The sequence below is a fragment of the Nannospalax galili genome, unplaced genomic scaffold (assembly GCF_000622305.1).
Source record: "Nannospalax galili isolate Female #2095 unplaced genomic scaffold, S.galili_v1.0 scaffold290, whole genome shotgun sequence".
Lineage (NCBI taxonomy): Eukaryota > Metazoa > Chordata > Mammalia > Rodentia > Spalacidae > Nannospalax > Nannospalax galili.
The window spans coordinates 6,204,151-6,229,081 of NW_008331486.1; the positions used below are offsets into that span (position 1 = coordinate 6,204,151).

The 24,931-nt window shown below is 50.6% G+C and overlaps 1 protein-coding gene across 1 annotated transcript; it reads right to left on the reverse strand.

Moving 5' to 3' along the window:
- Positions 1 to 629: 629 nt before the first annotated feature.
- Aif1l (allograft inflammatory factor 1 like) lies at positions 630 to 24,913 on the reverse strand. Its single transcript, XM_008825686.3, has 6 exons — positions 24,802 to 24,913; positions 24,603 to 24,664; positions 12,467 to 12,533; positions 10,808 to 10,849; positions 6,253 to 6,415; positions 630 to 3,407 (listed from the first exon to the last, which is right to left on the reverse strand). The coding sequence occupies exons 1-6, from the start codon at positions 24,830 to 24,832 to the stop codon at positions 3,320 to 3,322; spliced, it is 453 nt and encodes a 150-aa protein (XP_008823908.1). The 5' UTR covers positions 24,833 to 24,913; the 3' UTR covers positions 630 to 3,319.
- Between the last annotated feature and the right edge of the window lie 18 nt (positions 24,914 to 24,931).

The following is a 24,931-nucleotide window of genomic DNA, read 5'->3' on the forward strand; positions in this document are numbered from 1 at the left end:
GAGAGACATAAAAAAATATTTTTTTAAATGAGTTAAGGGAAACCCAAAGGTAAAAGTTTCCAAGGAATTTTTTTTTTTTTTTTTTTTTTGGTGTTTTTGAGACAGGGTCTCCCTGTAGTGCCAGGTGGCCTGGAACTCACTAGGTAGACCGGGCTGGCCTCGAACTCAGAGATCTGCCTCCCAAGTGCTGGGATCAAAGGCATGTACCACCTCGCCTGCCTCTCAAGGGACTCTTAGGAAGTGAGGCAAAGTTAGGATTCAGATCTGGATTTACTGAGGGATGCTGCACAGTCCCATGTAGAAGAAATTTCTGGACTGGAATTGTAGAAGTTCTAAGACAGAGGTTCTTGGGGTTGGCAGGGTAGCTCCAGGGGGCAAATTCTATAAAAAAAAAACAAAAAACAAAACAACAACAGAAAAAAAACACAACTTGTTTTTTGGCAAGTTGCTTATCTACTCCAAGCTAGTTCTTGCTGTAAAATAAAAATGGCATAATAAAACTGGGTCTCGGACTGTTGTGGCGATGAGACTCGGTCGTCTCCATCTGCGACAGGACAGCCTGATTCAGTTAGTAAGCTCTTTTGAATTTCCTGATCCCAGAATCATCCCCAAGAAACACAGAGACACCGTTAAGCTTGTCTGGTTTATTTCAATCTATAGAGATATCCCACCCCATACACGCACACTCACACACATAATGTCATTCACCTGAATCCACCTGACAAACTTCTTTTGAGTCACAGAGACAAAGCCTTACATGACAGTCCTCACAGTGTTGGTTGTACCAGTTAGATTTGGTCTTTTTCAGAAATAAAACAAGAAAGCTGAGTCCTTAGAGGCGTTAAAGAGTCCTGGAACCAACAGCTAAAATACATGCAGACTCTCTTCAGGGGTCATTCTTAAGAACATCTCCCCGGGGGTTGAGTTCTAAGGACTAGTGAAGGGACCTGTGAGGTCCTCTCCCAAACAACTAGAGAAACTTTCCTGTACTCCCCAGAGGTTAGAAGCACCCTTCTTTGCTCTCCTCCTTTATGGAGGCACCTTGGGATCTCCTGAGTTCTGGACCCACTACAATGAGACTGGTTGGTTCTGCCTTCCTGACCCAGGGAGGAGCAGACACACTGAATACAGTCCGAAGTCCCAGACTGTCTAGAGAAGGGAAACAGGAGGGGGGAGGGACAGGAGATTATAATCTTAAAAAAAAAAAAGGGGGGGGTAGTAGGTGAGGGTAGATGGGATTTTATATTTACAGGGAGGAATGTTTTTCTGGGGTTTAAACTTCAACTAGACTCATGTATTTAAAGCAGCTCTTTAGGCTGAAGATCAGCCAGTTGAAGCCAAATAATCTTTCCTGAACTGAACTGGTTGAGACCAGAGAATTAACGGGAACTGGCAATGCCCTGTCCTGCCTGCTTCACTTTCTCAAGCTGCTGTGGGGACCAGCACCCTGGGGACTAGACTGTGGGACACTAAGACAGGGAGTCCACACTCATCCAGCAATCCTCACTTCATTCCACTTAGGGTTTTACAGAGGTTCCTGCAAGACTTGCCAAGTCTTGAGCCCAACTGGAGTTCCTGGGACTGCAGGGGACTCATCCCCATGTCCTCTATTTCCTAATGTTGGTTGAGTCTGACTCCCCACTAGACCTAAATTTTCTGTGTCTGTCCATTTCACTGTGGAGTACTGAACTCATGGGTATAGTGGGTACTTGATGAATATGCTCAAGGAATGAATGCATCTGAGTCCTGAGGGCCAGGGTAGAGGAACATGGGTAAGGTCAAGGCTGAGGTCCCCACTCAGGTAAGATTGGGTCAAGTGTGACATTTTCCTACATGAGTTATAGGATCTTTGAGGATCAGCCAAGAAGCCATAGGAAAGGCAAGCTACAAAGGCAGGCTTGGCTCTTACCTAAACTCTACTGATGACTTGGAGGTCCTAGGGAGGATGAGTCCTGACCCAAGGCCTTCAGAGGGAGTGAAGCCTTCCTCAAGTATCAGGCTGGGAGACTGAGATTGCCCTCCTCTGTTGACTTTCCCTTTGACTAAGGCAGACTAGAACAGAAGTAAGGTATGGACAAGGTGCCTGACTACCTGGGTGAGTCCAAACTCAATCTCCAGCTGAGCCCCTCAACCTTGGGCAAGGCAGTTAACCTCTGTGGGCCAACACAGTAAAAAGGAATGACCCAGCTTATCTACAGGGTGGATCAGGGCTCTAAGATCCTGTTAGTCCACAAGAAGGAACCCAGGTGACCTCCATCTAATTCCCAACCTCCAAGTCTTGAGGGACTTGAAAAGACAGAAATGAATTGGACACAGCACACTTCCAGACAAAATGGGGGGACTTAAAGCTTATAGTAGGTGCTCAATAAATATCTGTTGAATAAGTGAGTGAACAAATGGGCTATCAGGGAGGAAGGCAAATGGAGGAAGTATAGCTGGGTTTCAAGCATTTTGAAATCAGGACAGTCTGTTTCTCAGTTTGAGGTTCAACAGTGGTGGTGACATTTTGTCATGAGCATTCAGCCCCCTCATGCTTCCATCCTGGGGCCCTCAGCATTCTCCTCAAAGGTAAGACACACCTCCAGGCCACTGCCATCGCTTCTGCTCCCAAAGCCCTTTGTTACCCTAGCAAGGGATGGTAGGGCTGCACTATCCCTCTGAGCTGCCTGGAAAGGTGTGGTCAAGAGAGAAATGTTCCTTCTTGAAGAACTCCAATGGCCAGCTGCCTTTCTTCCCTTTCTATGTCTTGTCATCAAGGACAGAGAGAAGCATGAACCAAGAAGGGGTCAGCTGCATGAGGGGAGCACTAAGTGGTCGTGCCCTGGACTACCCAGGAGCACCGCAAGCATGGAGCAGTCTAAGGAACTCTAAGGAGGCCCTGTAGTTTTGTGCCTACTCAGGGTCCTCTCAGAGTAGAGGGAGAGGAAGGGCTCACCAGAGTGAAGCCTGTAGTCTGAGCTTAGTTCGGAGATCTTCTGGAAAGATGGACAGATGGACAGGACTTTCTTCAAGTATGGAACGCAGGCTTCCAACCTCCCTGCTCTGACCCTGTCCTCTCCAGTTTTTGGTCTGATGTCAGCCCCTCTGTATAGGGAGCGCAGGGAGCAGAAAGGAAGGGGACCTGAGGCTCTGGATCCCCCTGCCCAGAGCCTCTTTAAGGCAGGTAACTTGTGTTTTCACAAAGAAATGAATGAGGGGAAAAAAAACCCAAACAAAAACGAACCCACCACAACAAAACAAACACGACAGATTACACTGAGTGGAGAAGCTCAGTGAGAGCAAGAGGGAGGGGCAGGGCAGGGAGGGTCCAGGAGGGTCCTCAGGGCAGGCTGGCAATATCTCTCTCTGGAGGGGGCCCAGCTGGCTTGGGGCTGCTCTCGTTGGCTTTTCCTTCGAACATCATGACTCTGGTTTAGAGATGGAGAAAAGAAAAAATAAAAACCAGGATTGGGATTTCGCCCCGCATTGAGAGAGCCCCCCCGTCTTCACTCTGCAGGGTCCTGGACAAAATGCCCCCAAATTATTCTCAGGAGAACCCCACAAGAGCTCACACTGGCAGCTATGTGGTCCCATTTGACAGAGGAAGAAATTGGAGCATAAAGTAGTGATGCAATCCCCCAACAGCACGGGAAGCCCAAGGCAGAGGTAGGGACAACCCTCTAGGCTTCTGGCTTTCAGGTCATGTGCTTTTCTTTCTCCAGGTTGTCTGAAGGCTGAGCTGGCCCCAGGACTCTGCTTAAAACCCCTTCAGATTTTTTGTCTGCATGTATGAAAGTGCATGACATTTGTGCAATGTCCACAGAGGCCAGGCGAGGGCATTGGATCCCCTGGAATTGGAGTTACAGATGGTTGTTAGCCACTATGTGGGTGTTGGGAACCAAACCCAGGTCCTCTGCAACAGCAGCCAGTGCTCTTAACTGCTGAGCCATCCCTTGCCTTCCCCCTCAGCTCTTTAAAACACTCTCCGTTGTGCCACAAGTCCAATCTGGGATGGAGAGAATATAGGTTTATCATATAACTTTGCCGGGAGACTGCATTTCATTGCCAGCCTAGTGCATTCTAGCTGGGTGACTCAACCCAGACACTCACCCTCTGCATTTTTGTATATAAGTGGCCATGCTACAAGCTCAGGCCAGACTAAAACATGGGCTCATGAGCCAGTTCCTTGGGCCCCAATGAACTCCTTTTTAAAGTGAGACAAGTATAGTCCATCTTTGTACCCTAAAGAGGTACCACATATTCAGTGTTTGCCATGAGCTAGGCAGTAGGCTGAAATCTTTACATGTCATCCCACTGGTCCTTCAGTTATCTTCCTTGAAGAAACTGAGGCTCATTCAGGAGTGGTGGACACACCAATAATCTCGGCACTTAGGAGGTGAGGGAAGAGGATTCCAAGTTCAAAGCTAGCCTGAGCTACAGAGTTACACACAAAACCAAAATAAAAAGGAAATTAGGGGCTGGAGAGATGGCTCAGCGGTTAAGAGCACCGACTGCTCTTGCAGAGGACCTGGGTTTGATTCCCAGCACCCACATGGCAGCTACGAACCGTCCTTAACTCCAGTTCCAGGGGAATCCGAAGCCCTCTTCTGACCTCCACAGCATTGCACAACACGGGTGCACTCACATACATGCAGGCAATACACTCATACACATAAAATAAAAATAATAAATATTAAAAAAAAAAGGAAATTAGGCTCAAGGACCAAAGATAACTTGTCATTTAGGGAGCAACAGTATCAGGATTCAAACTCCATCTTCCCTTACCCTTAGTGCTGACTTTTTTTATTAGAAAAATTACTTATTTATATTTTATATGTATGAGTGTCTCGCCTACATGTATGTAAGTGTACACATGTTGTGTAATGCCTGCAGAGGCCAGAGGGCAGCAGATTCCCTGGAACTGGAGTTACAGATGGTTGTTAGCTACCATATGGGTGTTGGGAGCCAAACCCAGGTCCTCTCTAGCCCCCTGACTTTTTTTAATGTACATGAGTGTATTGCCTACATGTATGTAAGGGCACCAGTGTCATGCAATGCTCACGGAGGTCAAAAGAGGATTTCGGATCCCCTGGAACTTGAGTTACGGATGGTTGTTAGCCTCCATGTGGGTGCTGGGAACTGAACCCGAGTCCTCTGAAAGAACAGCCGATGCTCTTTTTTTTAATGGAGATGGGTTGAGCCAGGTCTCATGTAGCCCAGGCTGGCTGTGAATTTGCTATGTAGCTGAAGATGGCTTTGAAACTCCTGATCTTGCAGTATACAGATGTGCCCCACCTTCTGAATGTTAAGAATACAGATGTGCCCCATCACACCCAGCTTGGACTACTGACTCTGTCTTAACTACCCAAGGGAGAAATTTCTCTATAAATGAGGGCACTGAGGCTCAGAATGTGTTGATAGTAGGAACAGGGGTGTAGCTCAGTAGTAGAGCACTTACATAACATGCATAAGGCCCTGGGTTCAAGTCCCAGCATCTCACAAAGAAAGGAAGAAGAAAAGAAAGAAAGAAATGAAAAGGTGTCAGTAGCCAGGTGTGGTAGTGTGTACCTGTAATCCCAGCATTTGGAAGGCTGAGGCAGGAAGATTGCCATGAGCTTGAGGCCAGCTGGGTTACATGGCAAGTAATAGGCCAACCAGGGCAACATGGGGCTACATAGCAAAACCCTGAAGAGCTTATCTTTCTTATAAAGCTGAGAGAGAGAGAGAGAGAGAGAGAGAGAGAGAGAGAGAGAGAGAGAACCTTGGTTCTCAATCTCATCAGCAGTTAAGAGCACTGGCTGCTCTTGCAGAGGACCTGGACTCTGTTCCCAGCACCCACATGGTGGTTAACAACAGTTTGTAGCTCCAGTTCCAGAGGATACAATGCCCTCTTCTGACCTCCATGGGCATTGCACGACATGGGGGCACTTACATACATGCAGGCAATACGCTCATAGACATAAAATAAAAATAATAAAATATTAAAAAGAGAGAGAGAAGACTTAGTGCCATCATCACTGCTGTTGCTCATGGAACCTTGGATCTTGGGGTCCACCATGCACCCCACTGCAGTAATCTCCCCATAGTTCATTAGCATGACCACTTCATGGGTAAGGAGAAAAGGTTCGGAAAACTTAGCTTCTCATCCAGCAGGTGGCACAATGAGTTTTCCACTAGCTGGGGGATAGCTGAGGTGCTCTGAGCCTGGGGCCTCTCCCCGCAGGACATCCTTGCTACCCTACCCGGCACCCCACGAGGTAAGGAGGCACTCACAGCTTGAGGACAGCTGATCGCTTGCCCAGCATCATGTTCACAAAGTCTCGGTAGGAGATGGTGTCACTGACGCCCCCTGTCACCTCTGAGATCATCTTCTTCATCTCCAGGTGGGTCTTGGGGACACCCAGCTTTTCCATCATCCTCTTTAGAGACATCAGATCTGCCAGTAGGAAAAGCAGATCTGCTCAGTGGAGACAAGACACTGAGGCCCTGCCAGGAGTCAGAGATGCCCCATTCCTGCACCTCATACTGGGACAGTCGGGCCTCCTCTCTCTGCAGGTTTCAGCCAGTGATGTTTCTCTTGGGGAGAGGGAGACAAGCCACCGTGCTCTCTTCAGAGGGAGTAAAAGTTAATGGGTAGAGACCTGGGTTTCTAGAGTCAGACTTGAGCTGTGGGACCTGGGGCAGACATCTTCACCTCTCTGAACCCTGCTCTCATCAGTAGTAGAAAGGGCTACTGGGACAAGGGTGGTTCATGACTATAATCCCAGCAGTTGGGTGGCTGAGGCAGGAGACTACTGAAAGTTTGAGGTCAATCTGTGTTACACAGTGGAATCATCTCAAAAGGAAGGAGGGAAGGAAGGAGGGAAGGAAAGAAAAGAAAGAAAAAGCAAGCAAGCTGGAGGGGGCTCAGTTGAAAAACGTGCTTGTTATACAAGCTTGACGAACTGAGTTCAATCCCTGAGACCCCATATAGAAAGCCAGGCACACTGGCACATGCCTGCAACCCCAGTGCTGGAGACGCAGAGACAGGAGGATCTCTGGGACTTGCCCAAATTAGTGAGCTTCAGGTTAATACACACACACACACACACACACACACACACACACACACACACGGTGGAGAGTAATCGAGGAGGATACCTGATGTCAACCTCTAGCCTCTCCATACATCCATACACAGGTGCACATGCACACATGTGCACATGGACACACATAAACACACAAACGTATTAATTTGAAGAGAAAGAAGGACGGAAAGGCTATTGGGTTCACGGAGAGGCACGGTGTACATATCCCAGCAGGCACTCGTTAGGGTGACCCTAAGTAATCGAGGAGGATACCTGATGTCAACCTCTAGCCTCTCCATACATCCATACACAGGTGCACATGCACACATGTGCACATGGACACACATAAACACACAAACGTATTAATTTGAAGAGAAAGAAGGACGGAAAGGCTATTGGGTTCACGGAGAGGCACGGTGTACATATCCCAGCAGGCACTCGTTAGGGTGACCCTAGGTGCCTGGGGGCTTGCCTGATTTCAGTCATTAAAGTCAGTCTCTCTGGCACAGTGTGGCAGGGACCAGTTGCCACCTGCCACTTCCATCCTGCTGCCCTAGGGCTCTGCCTAGGCTAGAAGGAACCAGGAACCAAAAATACCCCTCAGAGCAGGAACAGCAACAAAGGAACAAAATGGAAGAGAAACAAGGGAGGAACCAAACAGCCACTCCGCCGCAGGAGCCTCTGCCTGACCTCCAGGCTCCCACCAAGATCTGAGGCCATTTCCTGGGGACTGTTCACAGTGAACAACCGACCAGCTAAGGACGGTGGGCACGGGCGGATCCTGGGACCCTGAGCAGGGGTGAAGTGGGCAGGACTAGGGCCGGGCGGTCCAGGACTTTCTGAGGACAGGCAAAAATTAGAGGGCTCACACACTGCCCACCAGACTTGAAACTGGCAAGACCTTTCCCAGAGGGCACTTGGCAGGATGCTTCAGAGCCCTCTGACCCACTGTGTCTTCTTCATTGGTGATTCGCTCTCAAGAAATGAACAGAAAGGGGAACAAGGTCCAAAAGCAAAGGTGATCTTCATGAGTTTGTCAATAATAGCCAAGATGGGAGATAATGTCGGGCGTGCTGGCGCTCGCCTTTAATCCCAGCACTCGGGAGGCAGAGGCAGGCGGATATCTGTGAGTTTGAGGCTAGCCTGGTCTACATAGTGAGTTCCAGGCCAGCCAAGGCTACAGAGAGACTCTGTCTCAAAAATACTTTCCCACAGAAAGATGGGAGATGGTAAACCAGATCCCAGCACCGGGAGGTGGAGGCAGGAGGATCAGACGTTCATGGTCATTCTCTGCTCTGTATTGAGTTACCGGTCGGCCTGGGCTACAATGAGTCTTGGTCTTAAAAAGATGAAGTCATCTACAGTTCTAAATGGTAGAGATTTGGACATTGGCTGAATGCATTTTCGTTCCATTCCTACAATGGAATATCCCAGGCAGTGACAGGGTGACAGAAACCTGTTCAGAATCAGACACTGGAGGCCCAGAAATCCTTTTACCTCTCTGATTCTTGGTTTTGCCATCAGCAAACCAGGGTTGATTAAGCAGCCTTGACTGTGGCCTAGTCCTGCTAGATCAAGTTATGGTCTCCCACCAGGACGTAAGTGCCATGGGACTTCTGTGCCTTTGTCACCCTGACACCTGGATGGCAGGATCTGGAGTTGGAGTGATGGCTCAGTAGTTAAGTTCACTGGCTGCCCTTACAAAGGACCCAGGTTCGATTCCCAGCACCCACATGGCAGCTAACAACCGTCTGTAACTCCGGTTCCAGGAGACCCGACACCCTCTTCTGGCCTCTGTGGGCATTGAACGACATGGGTGCATTTGCATACACATAGGCAGAACACTCATATATATAAAAATAAATAATTTTTTTTTTGAGACAGGGTTTCCCTGTAGCCCCAGCTGTCCTGGATTCACTATGGAGACCAGGCTGGCCTGAACTCACAGAGATATGCCTGCTCTGACTCCCTAGTGCTGGGATTAAAGGTGTGCACCACCACGGCCGGCCAAAAATAAATAATTTTTAAAGGATGTTTTAAAAGCTGTAGATGGCAGGATGCAGTAAGTCCTGCTACAGGTGAGAATCGATGTCTAGGAAGCTCCTTGTCAACTGCAGGACATAGCAAAGGAAAGACAGACTTGGGGACAAAGGAAGCTCTAGCCCTTTGGACCAGGAAGTCAAACAGGCTCTGCAGCCCTGGGAAGGACATGGCACTCTCCACCTGTGTCTCTAGGATCTGGGTGGGAGTCTGAGGTCGGGGGAGAATGTCTTGAGGAATCTCAGGCAGAGGAACTGGGGCAGGAGAAAGGAGGACCCAGAGTGTGCTTGGCTTGATGCAGGATAGAAAAATGGACAATTAAGGGGGGTGGGGAGGGAAAGGGACCCCTCAGCCCTGGGGATCTGGTTTAAGTCTCTTTCTGGCTTAGAGTCAAGAATTTCACCAAGACTGAGAAAAATTGCTGTGAAGATTGTCTGCACAGAGACAATATTCCCTTCTTTGAGAGAGATTTTGAGCAAGAAATGAACAGCTAATGAATTGTTCTTAAAGCCAGAATTTATGTGACCTTTGAGTGTAACCTTGCCAGGACACCTTGCTCATCTGTAAGTCTACTTTTCTGAGAGAAGCCTCCCAGACAAGATTATGAGCCATGTTTATAGTCAGAAAATGTCCTGTCCCCCTTGTGACCTGTGTATGGTAAGAATTCCATTGACCTTTCTGACCTGTGTTTTTATCTTAGCAGCCTGTATAGCACAGTCATAAACCACTTTAAAAATCTCACTTAGGAAGAGACGAATTCTTCAGATAAAAAGTATGCCAAAGCAGTTTGACTCTTTTAAACTTAGATATAGATTATACCCTTTGAATAATGTAACCTGAAGAGCCACCAAAATCATATAGCTAGCTAGTGTTAAGATATTTAAACTTGACTTTGTGACATTCTCTTGAGAAGCTCACACTTCCTACTAGGACTAATGTCCTTTTTTATAGTTTTGAAAAGGGTTTTAAGGAGCAGGCACTCTTTTTTTTTCCTTCTTAAGACAAGGTCTCCCTGTAGCGTCAGCTGGCCTGGAACTCGTTATGGATACCAGGCTGGCCTCGATCTTACAGAGATCCTCTGGCCTCTGCCTCCCAAATGCTGGGATTAAAGGCACGCGCTACCACACACTGGCATTAATTGCTAGTCACCTCTCCAGTTCCTTCTATTTTTTTAATGAAGCAAAGTTGGAGTTTACTAAAAAAATTTAACATGGATGTAACTGTGGTCAATAAGAAACGTGATGATGGCTGGTGTGATGGCTCAACACCGCTGCCAAGCCTGATGACCTGAGCTTGATCCTCAGAACCTATAAGGTAGGAGGAAAACTGACTCCTGCTAGCTGTCCTCTGACTTCCACCACACACACACACACACACACACACACACACACATACACACACACAACATAAATAAATGTTGAACAAGATAAACCCCACACTTTATATTATAAATCCCAATTTCACGTCATACTGACTCATTCTGAAATTCTTCTTCACCGTGTGAATCAAGATCCCAGCTCCACCTCAGTAGAGATCTCTGAAAAGAACTCAGGCTACACAGCCAGCAGTGTTGAGCTGTGTATCCTGCTGCTGGTGACAGGGTGGCCTGGCCATCGGCCCCACCAGGGCAACATCGCCCAGTGCCCCTCACCAGGTCAGCAGGACTCTGGATCTCTAACGTTCCACCCACCCTCCCATTCCTCCTTCCATGCCTCACTTACCAATCTCCCCTTCATTGTTCAGGTCAAACTCCATGTATTTCTCTGGAAATCACAAGCAGAAACTACTGTTAGCCTCCGAGTCACAGCTTTCCTGTCAAAACCCAGTGATTCCCTTGAGAGAGCCTACCAGGTCCTTGGGGAGCCCTCACCACCTTCCACAGCCCAGGAGTGCTGTCATCTTAGATGTGGTTTCTGAACAAAGCCTTGAATGTCCACCCAGGTAAGCTCAGCCCCCATCTCAGGCCTTCAGAGCTCTCATCATTTTTTGAATGGGTCCCATCACCCTCCACTGAGTACCCACAACCTGCTGACTTTGGCTTCTCCTCTCCCCCCAACACACACACACACACACACACACACACACACACACACACACATGAGTCCTCAGTGCTCATGTGTTCCCCAGGCCTGCCATGGCCCTGGCACTTGGTTGAGCAGAAGAGTGAACAGCTTAAAGACCTTTGGGTCTCTCTTTCCAATGTCACTTCCTGTTCTAGTCTTGCCCAAGAGACCCAACCCTACATCCCAATGAAGATTAGTGTGATTGCAGACCCTTGAGACCCTTTCTTCCTTCCCAGAGCCACTCCTGAGGAGTGGTCCCCTGAATCCTCTGCACACCTCTCCTGTGGGCAGCTGGATTGTGTTAGGATAAGGCCATTGTGCTCATTCTCACTCTTGATATAACAAGCATCATACATCCTAGATGAGACCTGAGGCTTTGGAGACAAACTGACAAGGGTTCAAGTCCCAACACAACCTCAGGCCTGAGTTTGTTGGTCTCTAAAGGAACAATCAAAACATCTGCATCCTAATAGATGGGGGGGAGGGGGGAGATTTGGGTAGCAAAGCACATTGGCTGTCGTTGAACAGGGTTTTATTGCGGCTAACCCTCAGTACCTGCCCACTGCTATTAATTTTTTCATTGAGGTCCTGCCCAAGATAACATTATGCTGTGAGTTGGATGAGTCAGGCACCTCACACTGCCTTGGAATGGAGAGGATGCCCACATTGCAAAGATTTGGGAGGAGGATGGGATCACCTCTATATTCAGGCATCCCCCAGTGCATCCCAGGGGCAGGAAAGGTGGGTCCACCCGCTTCTTGTGTGCACAGGCTCCTCTCCTTTCAAGCCACTGGCTGAGAACCAAGAGCCAGGGCCCTGAACAGAGAGACCTTTATGCTGCCCCTCTCCCCGCACAGGCTCCTGGGCCCTGTTTTCTTTTCATCCCGTGCTGCTGGGATTCAATGGGCAGAAACTCTGCCCCCCCTGCCCACTGTGGCGACACAAATGTCTATTCTCCACAGGGGCCCCTGAGAGGCTCCACCAGGGAGGGGGAGAGGCAAGAACGGCTCACAAAGGACGGATTGTGTATGGGGCCCTGGGAGTACACAGGGCATGGATGGGCAGGACAGGAGCCAACCTGAACCCCACTGGGCAGCCACAGAAGACAGGGGCAGGGCCTGAAGACAGGACCCATGGTGGCAGAGACAGGAAGAAGGGTCTGTCCTTGCCTCTTAGGGGACCACTGCCTTGAAGTCTTTTGGGAAGTGAAGAGTTCTGGATGCAATAGAGCCACAGCCTAGTCCTGTGGGGCCAAGGGGTCTTATGTGCCAGCAGCCTGCTCTTCCGGGGATGGTGGGGCAGCCAGCCCTGGCTCACCTTTGAAGGCTGCGAGCTTTTCTGGCAGGTTCTCTTCATCGCTGTACTTCTGGTCACAGAGGAACTCCTGCAGAGTGAGAGCACAGTACTGAGCCAGGGATGGGGTAGAAGTCATGCACACATAGCCCCATGGCCCTGGTACCTTCTCTCCCGCAGGGTGGCCAGGCCTGACCAGGCAGTGTTTGTTCTTGGATTGCTCCAGCTTCCTGTCAGCCCCCAAGACAGATCCACACAGTTTACCCTGGAGGGAGGAAATGTGCTCTGCAGCTTGGAGACAGGACTACTGGAGGGCCTGCTCTAGGGGACTGAATGCTTCCAGGGTGGACCCTATGACACCTTCAGGGCATCGAACTCCCAGGATCTGGGAAGCCGTGAGCTCCAGTGACCAGGTCTATCATCCATTTCTTAGGTACGTGGTTCCCAGTAAATGAGCTCCTCCCTGTGAGCCAAGAGCCATCGCTTTGCCCACCAGGTAAAAAGCATCAGCACTGAGCTACTTTCTGAATCTATAAGGATTGCATGAGAGCAGATGTACAGCTTTTAGCAGATACACACTGAGTTAGAAGCTCTGCTCCAGCCAGAAAATGACCTTGAGTGATACTCAGCCACTTACGCTTTCATCTGTGTCCTCGCCTGTGAGACTGGGGCTTAACCCCTAGCATGCTTCCTTTCAAATGCTGGGAGAGACTCAAAAGAATCCTTTTGGAACCAGATGGATGGGGCAGACAGCTATGGGAAGGTAACAACAGCCTACAAGGTAGCTGCTATAATTGCGCCTATTTTATGGATGAGCAACCAGATACTTGGACAGTAATACTCAGCTCCATCTCATTTAAACTGCCTTCAACACAGCCCTGAGTGATGGGCAGTGTGGTGTTCTTCCTACCTGGTATCTCACCTTAAAACAAAAGCTATCCCAGGGTGACCTCCGAGGGCATTGCATGACCCAGATGCACTTACATACATGCAGCCAATATAGTAAAATAATTTTAAAAAAATGTTTTTTTGGTCTTTTTGAGACAGGGTCTCCCTGTAACCCCAGCTAGCTGTCCTGGAACTCACTATGTAGACCAGGCTGGCCTTTAACTCACAGAGATCCTTCTGCCTCTGCTTCCCAAGTGCCGAGATTAAAGACGTGCCCAGCTAAAAAAAAAAATTTTTTTTAAAGCTATCCTGGCACTAGGGAGGCTGAGGCAGGAGGATGGCAAGTTCAAGGCCAGCCTATGCTACTTATTGAGACCCTGTCTCAAAACAATAAAAGCCAAGCTACCTACGAGTACTCCTGCAAGGCCAGGCTGGGGTCAAGGTGTTCTAATGGACCTCTGCTCATCTTCCAGCAGTCCGGGAACTTCATCAGATGGGACGCAGCAGCTGCGCTCCCATACACCTCTTTGGACTCTACTAACCCCTCTCTTCTGTGGACCACACAATTAACCACTCCTTCATTCATCCATTTATTCATTTTTCATTCACTGGACACTTCCTGGGCCACCACAGCCTGAGTGCATACTGTACTTAGGCATCAAGAGAGTGGTGAGACCAGGTCCTAAAACTACAGAGTCCTCGTTTAAATGGCATTAAAGAGACTGGGAAGATCGCTGAGTTGATAAAGTGCTTGCCATGTAAACATGAGGACCTGTGTTCCAGCCCCAGCACTCAAGTCAAAAGTCAAGTGTGCTGGTATGTACTTGCAATTCACAGTGCTGGAGACGTGGAAACAGGCAGATCCCTGGGGCTTGCTGACCAGCCAGCCTCGACAAAACAGGGATCCCCGCTCCCGGTAAGGGACTCTATCTCAAAAAAGCAAGGTCAACAACTCATGAGGAGCTTTACCTAAGGTTGATGTCTGACCTCCACGCACATGTTCATGCCTGTGAATATGTGCACACACACAAACACACATATCTGCAAACACATACTGATGAAATGCGCTAATCACTTGCTCTATTTCTAAGTTCCTGCTGCTTTCCCACCAAATGATGCCAACCTGTACTCACACATCTGGGATGGAAAGCCTGCTTCTTCTCCAGTCTTTTGTAAACCTCATTGACAGAGATGACAAGAGGCCAAGTGGCCAGTATCTGACTGTTCTGTGGCTCAAATTCAGCACCCTCTAACAGTAAGAGAGACCACCTGCATGTGATACCCCTCCCTGGGGTCAGAGGGGTCATCTGGTCAAGTATTGGTTGTGACCAGACTGTGTTATCTCACTAAATCCTCCTAGTCACTCACATACTGATTTTACGGGTTTGAACTCAAGGACCAGGGTGGTTACAGAAGAGGTCTCCAGTCCACACACCACTGAGGAAGTGCAGGGCACTTTGACTCCAAGCCCAGCCCTCCTCAGTGGGCAGCCCTAGGACCCAGCAGGCTCAACCCTGCTTCCACCTAGGTGGAGTTAGATCCTTCTTCCTGTGAAGCCAGGATTGCCCTTTCATGGCTCTGTGGAGGATGGCCCATCCTCCGTGCTCCCTCTCAATCCTCCTCACCAAGGTCCCCACCTCCTTGCCTGTTCCCAGGCCAAAGTGGACAGCCCACTCTCGTCTGTGACCTTGAGCAAACCAAGCATCTCTCCTGGGTCCTGGATCCTACATCTGTCCAGTTAGGGACTGTTTTAGATCACTGGCTTTCAGGCTTTGGGGTAATGAAGACAAGAGACATTAAAAGGGGAGGGACCTTAATATAGGTCTCCCAAGTGTGTTTTTGTTTTGTTTTGTTTTGTTTTTTTGCCAAGTAAAGGCTCTTTAAACAATAACCATGGATGGTTGCCATGAGTGCCGGAGAAAGTTAATCAATTCTTAATTTTAACATGACATCACTTAGAGCCCACGTCCAACTCACTGCATCTCCCTGTGTTCCCTTTGCATCACCAATGCCTGCAAAGCCTTGAGGGGGAGGGACGCACACAAAAGCACAGACAAACAGGACTGGGGAGATTGTTTTGAGTAAAATGCTTGCCATACAGTATGAAGACCTGAGTTCGGATCCCCAGCACCCACATAAAAGCCGGGTGCAGCAGCGCACACCTGTGATCTCAATGCTGAGGAAGCAAAGACAGAAGGATTTCTGGGGTTTGGGGGCCAGCCAGTTTGGCCAAATTGGTGAGCTCTGGGTTCAATGGGAGACCTTGTCCCAAAACATAAGGTGGCGAGGGACTGAAAAGATACTCAGTATCCATCTCTGGCCTCCATATGCACACAGGTAAACACACACACACACACACACAGAGAGAGAGAGAGAGAGAGAGAGAGAGAGAGAGAGAGAGAGAGAGAGAGAGGCACAGGCCCAGCATGGACAGACATAGGACAACCAGGCAAGATTGGGAGCAAGGGCAAGGGCCATATGCTGAAGAGCTAATAGTGATTAATAGGGACACCCTCTCACCAGACCATCAGGTCAGGCTCTCTCCAGATGCAGCAACAGGGAAAACGGGGGTGGGGGGGTCACTATGAGGAAGTATTTTCTTCATAGCACACATCTCACATACCCCTCGATTTGTGTGTTTGTGTCCCCTGCCTCATCCTCCATCTCCATTTCCTGCCCCTCCTCCACTAGCGTGTCAGCCTCCACCACCCTCACCTGCTTATTTTTTTGAGACAGGGTCTCTCTGTAGCCCCAACTGACCTGGAACTCACTATGTAGAACAAGCTGGTCTTGAACTCACAAGAGATCTGCCTGCCTCTGCCTCCGGAGTGCTGGGATTAAAGGCATGGGCCACCACACCCGGCTCTCACCTGCTTTTTATGCCACCCGTATGCCAAGCACACTCCTAGCACAGGTCCTTTGCACCAGCTCTGCCCCCACCCCCCAATCTGCATGGCTCTCTCCCTCACTTCATCAGGACTTTAATCAATAAGGCCCTTCCCTTCCACTCTATTTGAAAACACCGCAGCTTGCGCTAGTCTGTCCCCACTTCCCATCCACCTGGTCTTGCTGATTCTTTTGTCCCATGGGATGAATGACCCTCTGACACAGTTCCTATTGATACTGCTTACTGTGGCTATTGTCCTTGGGCAGCTGCCCCTGGGAGGATGTAGGGGCTGCATAGCTGCTCAGTTACATGTTTGAGGAGTTTATGGCGACACAGAGGACATAAACAATCCTAGAGCCACATCGCTAGCAAGTGGCTCAGCTTGGAATGAACTCCAAGGCCAGGCTGCCTGGTTTTTATCATTGTCCACAGCTGAAGAGCAGAGAAGCCATCCTAGGAAGTGGGTGTAGGGAGGGGACGAGTTCTCAGACACAGGTCCCAGGACATGTTTATCAGCTTGTGTCCTCAGATGCTGTGATGGTTAACCTTCATTGTCAACCTGACTGAACTCAGAATCACCTTGGAAACATACCGCTAGGCAGGTCCCTGGGGGTGTTTCCCAAGAGGTTTAACTGAAGAGGGAAGGCTCACCCTGAATGTGAGTGACATCACCCCACAGGTGGGTTCCCAGACGGAATAAAAGGCGAAAAGGGAGAAAGTCGGCCGTGCTACCTGACTGTAGGTGCAATGTCCCCTCTGGTCGCCATGCTTTCCCCTTCATGATGGACTGTACCCTCAAACTATGAGTCAAAGTAAACCCTTTTATCCTTAAGTTGGCAGATATTTTATCACAGCAATGAGAAAAGTGGCATATACAGATGCCCAGCACTCAGCAGTGCCCAGTCTGGACCAGGCACTCAGTAAACATCTGTTGAGAACTGAAAAGCCTGCCATTTGGCCCAACCGCTTCCTCCCAACTCCCCCTGAAATAGCCAGCTTTGCAAAACAGTGGCTGTGTGTGACAGATGCTGGAGTGGGCTCAAGGAATGGATTCCCATCTTCCCCTGGAGCCAACAGTGACAAATGCTTGAACCACTAGAGTGACCAGGGTAGGAGAAGCAGGTGACCTGTTGTTCATGTGTGGGTGGGCAGCCCTCCCCAGACTTGGGTTGGGACAGCTGTGTCCTTGGCAGGGGGAAGGGAGGTAACCAAGCAGGAAGCAAGGCAGGCCAGCTCCCACCCCTCCTCCAGGCTTCGGTTCTTGACTCTTGCTCAAGCACAGCCTGGGTTTCCCCTCCAGGTACCTTCGCCCAAATCTCCGGCTCAGCCGGGGGAGCAGTCTCTGGGAGCACCTTGTTCAGGGGCAGGGACCCTTTCTGTCCATTTGAATCCTGGTGCCCCGGGGCTGCCCAGACCTTGAGTTCTAGGCTATAGAGAGATAACATCCACCTAGATGTTGAAAAGAAAGCAAAATAATTTAAAAGGGGGCAGGGGGGCTGGAGCCAGAATGCCTGAGTTCAAATCCACTTAGTAGCCGTGTGAAAATTCCTATCACCTTTTGTGCCTCAGCTTCTTCGTCTAAGGGAGAAAAAGAATATCCTTCCTGTCTTCTAGGCTTGTCTTGAGAACTAGTGTGTAAGTGCACATACATGCCTGACACTAGTCAGTACTAAATGCTTGTTAGGGACTTAGATTTCTTCCTTTCTAATATTTCATCTAATATATATCATAACACCTCCTCCCACATCACCAGACTTATTAAACAGATCAGCAAAGCTCAGCACTGGCCTTTCCTGGCCTAGGCCAATGGGGATTTCTCACTTTCTTCCTGGTGTCCCCACTTGACAGATGGAATGATTGAGAGACTGGAAAAAGTTGCTCAACTTGCTCTGAATTACAAAGGGTTCTCACCTCTGGGTCTATATCACTGGGCCATCCCAGTTCCCTCCCTGTCCAAACAAGGAGGTGGTGGCCAGGACACAGGTTTCAAGGCAAAGAAAATGAACCCTAGGGATCTCCTTTCCTGAAGCAGGGGGTTAGTTTATTCAGGGAAGGCACCTCCAGTCTTCTGGGAGTCAGGGGGTCCTGTGCCAGTGGTTCCCCCATCTCCTTTCCTAATCCATTGTCCCCCAAGACAAGTTTTTCAGGAAATGCAAGAGGGCAGGAGTGTGTGATAAGACAGACTAAAGCTGAACTGGCTTGTCAGGCCCCCCGGGGAGGCCCCCAGGGGAGGCTTGGGAAAGTGGCAGAGCTACTAAAACATCCACCCGCCTCAGAACCCAGAAGGGACTCAGAGCATTTGCCTTGTGCTCCTTGGTCAATAGTTGGGGTAATGGAGGCCTCAGAGGGACTGGTCTCCTAACATGACAATGGTCAGACTCTATGTGCAGGAGAGAGGGATAGGATGGGGGAGGGGCGAGTCAGATTGCCTGGGCTCCACCCCGGTTCTAGCACTTGGTGCTCTGTGACCCTGGGCAACTGGGTTTGCCACACTAGACCTCAGTTACCTCATCCCTAAAATGGAATCACATTGATAGACCCTTCTTAGGTCTACTGTGAAGATTAAAGACATTCATTGGTTCAAGGTGCACTTATAAAGCACTGGTCTTACTCGCCTTGCATTGGGATCACCCAAACCCCAGCCACACCCAGAGTAATGCTGTGTAGAGCAAGGGCTCATCCACATGTGTGCCACGAAGTCCTCCTGGGGAGGCTGTACCCTCTGGACACCCATCCTCAAAGGGCACACTTCTCTTTATCCTCGGACTCCTGGCTGACATGGCCATCCCCATGAACAGAGAGCTGTAGTCGGGTCTCAGCCCCAGGGGGACAATGCCAGCAGTCACGCCTGCTCCGCACTGTCTTTCCAAAACCAAAACCAACCAAACAAAAAACTCCAAAGCACCAAAGGTTGTCTGTCCCTGGTGTGTCCAGGCCTCCAGAGACCTGCTAACCACCACCTGCCACAGCTCTGACTTGACTCCCTTTTAGAGCTGGGGCCTTCAGCGAGTTCTCAAGTCCCCTTTTTTATACCTGGCCCTCCAGCCTTGTCTTTACTAATCAGCTACATCAGGGCTGAGGATCTAGGTAGATGCTTGACTCCTATGCACGAGGTTTTGATCCCCAACACCACTATAAAAAGAAGAAAAAGTTAATTGCAGTGGAATTTGGGGGTGAACAGGTATCACCATCCTGGAGCCCATCCAAGGGGCTGGCGGTAGAGGCCTTGAGAGAGCCAAAGACAGACAGCATCAAGATGGGACCTCACGGCCTCTGACACAGTCCACAGGTTTTCCAAGGGCCAGGGCCAGGGTCAGACCAAAATGCCCAGCCTGGCACCTGGTAAGCATCAGGAGCCTGTAATGTGTACCCACAAAGACAGCAGGCTCACATTCCCCAGGGCAGCTCTGTGGCCTTATCTGGACATAGTGTCCTCACCAATTGATGGGGCAGCTGAAGAAAAATACCCCAGTGACCACACACATGAAGCAAACTGCCAGAAATTCCATCTCTGGCTGCCTGTGACATGGTCACAGCAAGGTCATAACTGGCCAGACCTTCAGGGGACATTGAATCCCCAGAGGCTCCTTATCACCGTCTCTTTTATAATATATTAAGGGAAGAGCAAGAGAGACGAGAGCCCTCAGTGCCAACAGACAAGGGCAAAGTGGTACTTCCAGGGACACAGGAAAAGACACACCTGCATAGCCTTCTGGGTCAGGTCACAGAGGTTTTCTGTGGCTAGGGGAGGGAAGGGCAGAAGGCTTACACACTATAGGCAGAGACACTCCCTGCCCCCAGCCTTTCCCACCAGCTCCCTTCCCAGTACAAATGGCAGGTGGGCACTGAAATAACCATTAGGCACCTAAACAGCACAGAGAGTTCAGAATGTCCTTCATTCAACCCAGGAGGGCTGAGGCTCGGGGAGGAAGGTAGCCAGAGATCCTTATCCCACATAAGCAAGAGACGCCTGGGTCACCACAAGCCTGTAGCCACCTGGTGGCCAGGGGCCAGAGCAGGCTATGGGTGGTGTCTGGAGTCAGAGAGACCTGGTTTGAATGCTGCCTTTGCTCCTTCCTTGGCTGAGTGGCCCTGGGCAGGTGACTTCACCAGTCTGAGCCTACTCATCTCTACAATGTCATATCCTTGTCCCACAGGGATGTTTTGAGATTCTGTCTGTGCACCCCACAGACATGTGATAGAGCACTTCACTGAGCGGGTCTTTCAGCTGATGGAGGGTGAGCACCAGGCACTGAGCATCACCACACTCATGTGATTGCATTCCAAGATCCTAACTGACCATAGGTTCAAGCTGAAGCCCTCCCCATCCTCCAAGTTTCCTCCAGATCAACCCAGGGGCACAGGCACTCCAAGGGGCAGCCAGCCCAGCCCTGCGGCTTCTCTAGATCCCTATGGGAAGCTGGAGAAAATTTCTCCCATTGCCAAATAAGGCTGGGCCTGGCTGACCCGGGGTCACCTACCATGCCATCAGGGCGTGGGGAATGCCAGCTATGTGGGGGGAGTAGGAGGTGCTCGCCAGTCCAGCTCGCTCCAGTAATGCTGACATGTACACACACACACACACACACACACACACACACACGGTGTGGGAGGGGGTAGGCATACACAGAAAGGAGCCACTAAAGCATAGAATTGAAGGAATGAATAGTTTGGGTTCCATTGTGGCAGGGTTCTGTTTTGTTTTGTTTGAGATGGTTGGCGGGGGGCGGGGAGGTGGGGAGGGTCTCACAGGTAGCCCAGGCTGGCCTGGGACTCATGACACTCCTGTTTCAGCCTGCTGGGTTGCTCTGATTACAGGAATGCACCACCTTGCCTGGCTAAGTTTGGCTGTTTAAACTCAGGCAATTGACTCGACTTCTCTGAGCCAGGATTTCTGTAAAATGGGAATGACTGTACCTAGACCACACAGCATTAGAGCGAACAATCAATGTGCCTGGAAAAGTGCCAGCATACTCCAAAGAAAACAGTAGCAACTAAAGTGTGACCGGTGAGATAGCTCAGTGGGTAAAAGTGCTTCTCACCGAGTCTGATAGCCTGAGTTTGACTCCTGGGACCCTCCCACGAGGTAGAAGGAAAGAACCAACTCCTGCAGGTTGTCCTCTGACCTTCACACGCTCCCTGTGGGATGCGTGTTTCCACACACATACATACACACAAATAAGTAAAAGCAATTTTAAAAATTAAGACTGCCAGGCATCTTGCACGCCTTTAATCCCAGCACTTGGGAGGTGGTGCACACCTTTAATCCCAGCACTCGGGAGGCAGAGGCAGGCAGATCTCTGTGAGTTCAAGGCCAGCCTGGTCCACATAGTGAGTTCCAGGACAATTGGGGCTACAGGGAGACCCTGTCTCAAAAAGACCAAAAAAAAAAAAAAAAATTAAAAGACTAGCGGGCAGGAGAGATGGTTCAGTGATTAAGAACATTTGCTGTTCTTCCAGAGGACCCAGGTTCAAGTCCCAGAACCCATGTGGCGGCTAAGAACAGTTCTAGGGAATCTGGCACCCTCTTCTGGCCTCTTCAGGGCATTGCACACACATGATGCACTTATATACATGCAGGAAAACACTCATACACATAAAAATAAAAATAATTTTAAAAAATGAAAAGACTAAAGTAACCCCTCTACACACAAAACTATGCTTTGTACAGCTCCCTTGCCTCCCTTCTCCCTCACAGTCCTTTAGGCTCACCAGAGTATTTCTCTGCTTTGACTCTTGAATCCCTGATAATAATGGCTTAACCGAGTCACCTTGTGCCCTCTGTAAAGACCCACCCCAGAGGAGGGAAAAGCCCCAGGCAGCGAACCAGGCTATACCATGCTCTCGGGCACAACACCCATGCATCGAGTCATGAAGCCCTATTTTGTATGGTTCATGGCTTTTTGGACCACATGCAGCTACTGAGCACTGCTCAGCACAGCAGAGCTCAGCTCACACCCCAGAATCCACAATCAGCGGGGCAGGGACGCTGTACTCTAATGGAAGGCAGGCTCTCTACAATATTTTACCCCAAGGGACACATCAGTGCAGCCATGGCCATGGGTCAACCAGACTGGGACCCTCAAGCAAAGTCTCCTATGGCTCCGAGTCTGTTCATTAGGGGCTTGAGAGGGGAGGACCTGCTGCCCCCACTTCAGGACAGGGTATCAGAAGCAGCCGGTATGACCTTGGCATAGGTCAGGCTAGCTCCAGCGTCCACTCCCTACACCTGGAGGCCCCCCACAAATGACGATGCTTTTGATGGCACTTAGCTGCTCTGTGTACTTCACATACACTATGCGGCTGAAAAAAAATCACAACTGGCATTATCTCTTGTTGGCAAAGGAAGCTCAAGGAAGCAGCTTGCCAAACATCACAGAGCTAGTGCTTGGTGGCCTGCCTCCTGGCTCTAACCACACTGTGGCCACCTTGACCCGCTGTGGTGGGGAATAGCTCGACTGTATGGTGTAATCCTCCAGGAGCTGGCACTCTGAGCTATACACTACAACTCTATAGCAGCCTGGGCTCATGTAGCAGATCTCAAACCGGTGTTGGGCAGTGAAGGGACAGCAGGCTGCAAGCTGTGGCAATGGCTCTGTGTAGTCTTGGCCTACCTGCTTGTCTTCTCTGGGTACTACAGTCCTGAAGTGGTTAGATCACAGCCCCCTTTTGCCCTCTTTACTCAGGGCCAATACTGTCAAAATATACCTGATAGCCACAGCCACTCCCCCTTCTGAACCACCTCCCTACCATTCGGATACCTTCTCCCCAAGGCCTTCATCTGCATCTCCAAGGGTAGGATTATCATGGAAAGTCCCCAGGTCTCAGCTATTTTGGCCTCTCCAACTCCAGTCACCAAACTCCCATCTCCAGCTGTCTCTGGCTTAGGGTCCTGTTGGCTGTGGCTAGAGTCAGCCAGCCCAGAAACTGCCCAGCCAAGTGGCCCAGGGGGCTGTATGAGGTCAGGGTCCCAGGCTTCTGTCCAGAAGGCTGGAGCAGCCAAGCCCGAGGCTGGGGTGGTGCAGAGGGAGTTTCAGAAGCCCAGCATGCCTGGACCCTGAGGCCAGCCAGATGTACAGGGAGGGGGACCCTGCAGGCATGCTTTAAAGACAGCACCAAGAGGCTAGGAGAGGGTAGCAGTGAGGAGGGCCAAAGCCCTCCAGGGGACCCCTGTGGCTGGTGGATAGAAAGAAACAGGCTACCTCCTAAAGGCAGTCCGTGGAGATAAAGGAATGAAGATTGGGAGGAAATACTCCATCATGACCCCAAGCCCCTGATCCACCTCAGAAGGCCTCCACTGGGCCTTGATGACCCTACCAGCCTTCCACCAGGGACATTGATCTGGGTTCAGTCTCTGGGTATCCAGGGCCCAAAGAAGCAAATAAGAGGGAGTGCCCAGCCTTATTTAGGGGGGTGGGGGGGGACAGACCTCTGCCACCAATTGAAAGGAGTCTCCTCAAGAAATAACTCCAGGGCTGGGGATGTATTGATAGCTTAGTGGTAGAGTGCTTGCCCAGCATGGAGAAAACCTGGGTTCAATTCCCTGAACAGGGAAGCAAAGAAAAAACTCTAATGCTCCCCCCCACTACCACAGGGTGTCTCCTTAGTGCTGGACACTAGATCACACTGGGTACTTGCCTCACTGATTCCACACAGTGACCCTGCAAGAGGGAAAAGGCCCTTGCTGAAGACCGGGGAGCTGGTACATGACAGAGGTGAGTTCTGTGTCCAGGTCTTGGGAACCCGAAAGGCACGGGCTGTGCCGTTTCAGTACTTTGCCAATCCAGGCGGCCCTGGCACCGACACCTTCCCTTATCTCCAGGGATCTACACGCTCTGTAAGCAAACTTAACGGGGCTGCCTTTGTGCGCCTGGCAGCAGCGGAAGGATGTCTTTCTAGAACTTACCCAGGACCCACAAGAAAAGCATCCAGTCCCTCAGGCAACTTTGCTAAATGCTGGTGAGAAAGAGCTCTGTGTTGGGGTTGGAAGTGGGGGGCCCGGAGGCTAAGGGAACTGCCAGCACTTGCCATCCAACCCCCTAGCTAAGTTCTGTGCTCCAAGGAAACCACGCTAGTCCAGGGGGGTCCCTTCTGGCGCCAAAACTCTGCGCTGGTCCCCGGCGGGCTCTTGGGGAGACCCAGCCCGCTGGCACCAGGCTCCAGATCCGGCCCCACCTCCCCTGGTCGGAGAGTTACAACTTGCAACCCGAGACGCCAGGCCGCGAGCAGAGGTGGAGTGAACTTACCTGGACGCCACAAGGCAGGGATCAGGGATGCAATTGGGGGAGCGGGGGTGGGGCGGGTGGAGGGGAAAGGGGCCGATTTCATCCGGGAAGATCGAGTGGCGCCGCGGGGCGCTGGGGACGGCGGGGGCGCGCGGCTTACCCGGTTGATCTCGGCCAGTCTCTTCTCTTGCCGAGCTTTGAGCAATCCGAACGCCTTCCCTCCTGCAGGAGACAAAGGCGGCGGGGAAGCGAGGGGACCTCCGGGCCACGCGCCCCCTCCGGGTTCCCGCGCATGCCAGTGCGCACAGGTGGCCACCCAGGGACGCCCCGCGCGGGGCAGCCAAGGCGCAGGCGCCTACCTTGGAACCTGTTGCTGATCGCGACCGACATGGTGTGCACCCGGCTCCCGCAGGCTCAGGACGAGGGGGAGGGACGAAGCCGGGTCCAGAGTTTAGGCGGCGTGTGGCGGCGGGACCTAGGGGCGGAGGG

Excerpts from the sequence above, each read along its gene's own strand:
- Aif1l (XM_008825686.3), bottom strand. The coding sequence starts at position 24,832 with ATGTCGGTCGCGATCAGCAACAGGTTCCAAG. Across the intron at positions 10,850-12,466 it reads AAAGCTCGCAGCCTTCAAAG|AGAAATACATGGAGTTTGAC; the intron begins GTGAGCCAGGGC and ends TGTGATTTCCAG. Across the intron at positions 3,408-6,252 it reads CGATCAGCTGTCCTCAAGCT|AGTCATGATGTTCGAAGGAA; the intron begins GTGAGTGCCTCC and ends TCTCTAAACCAG.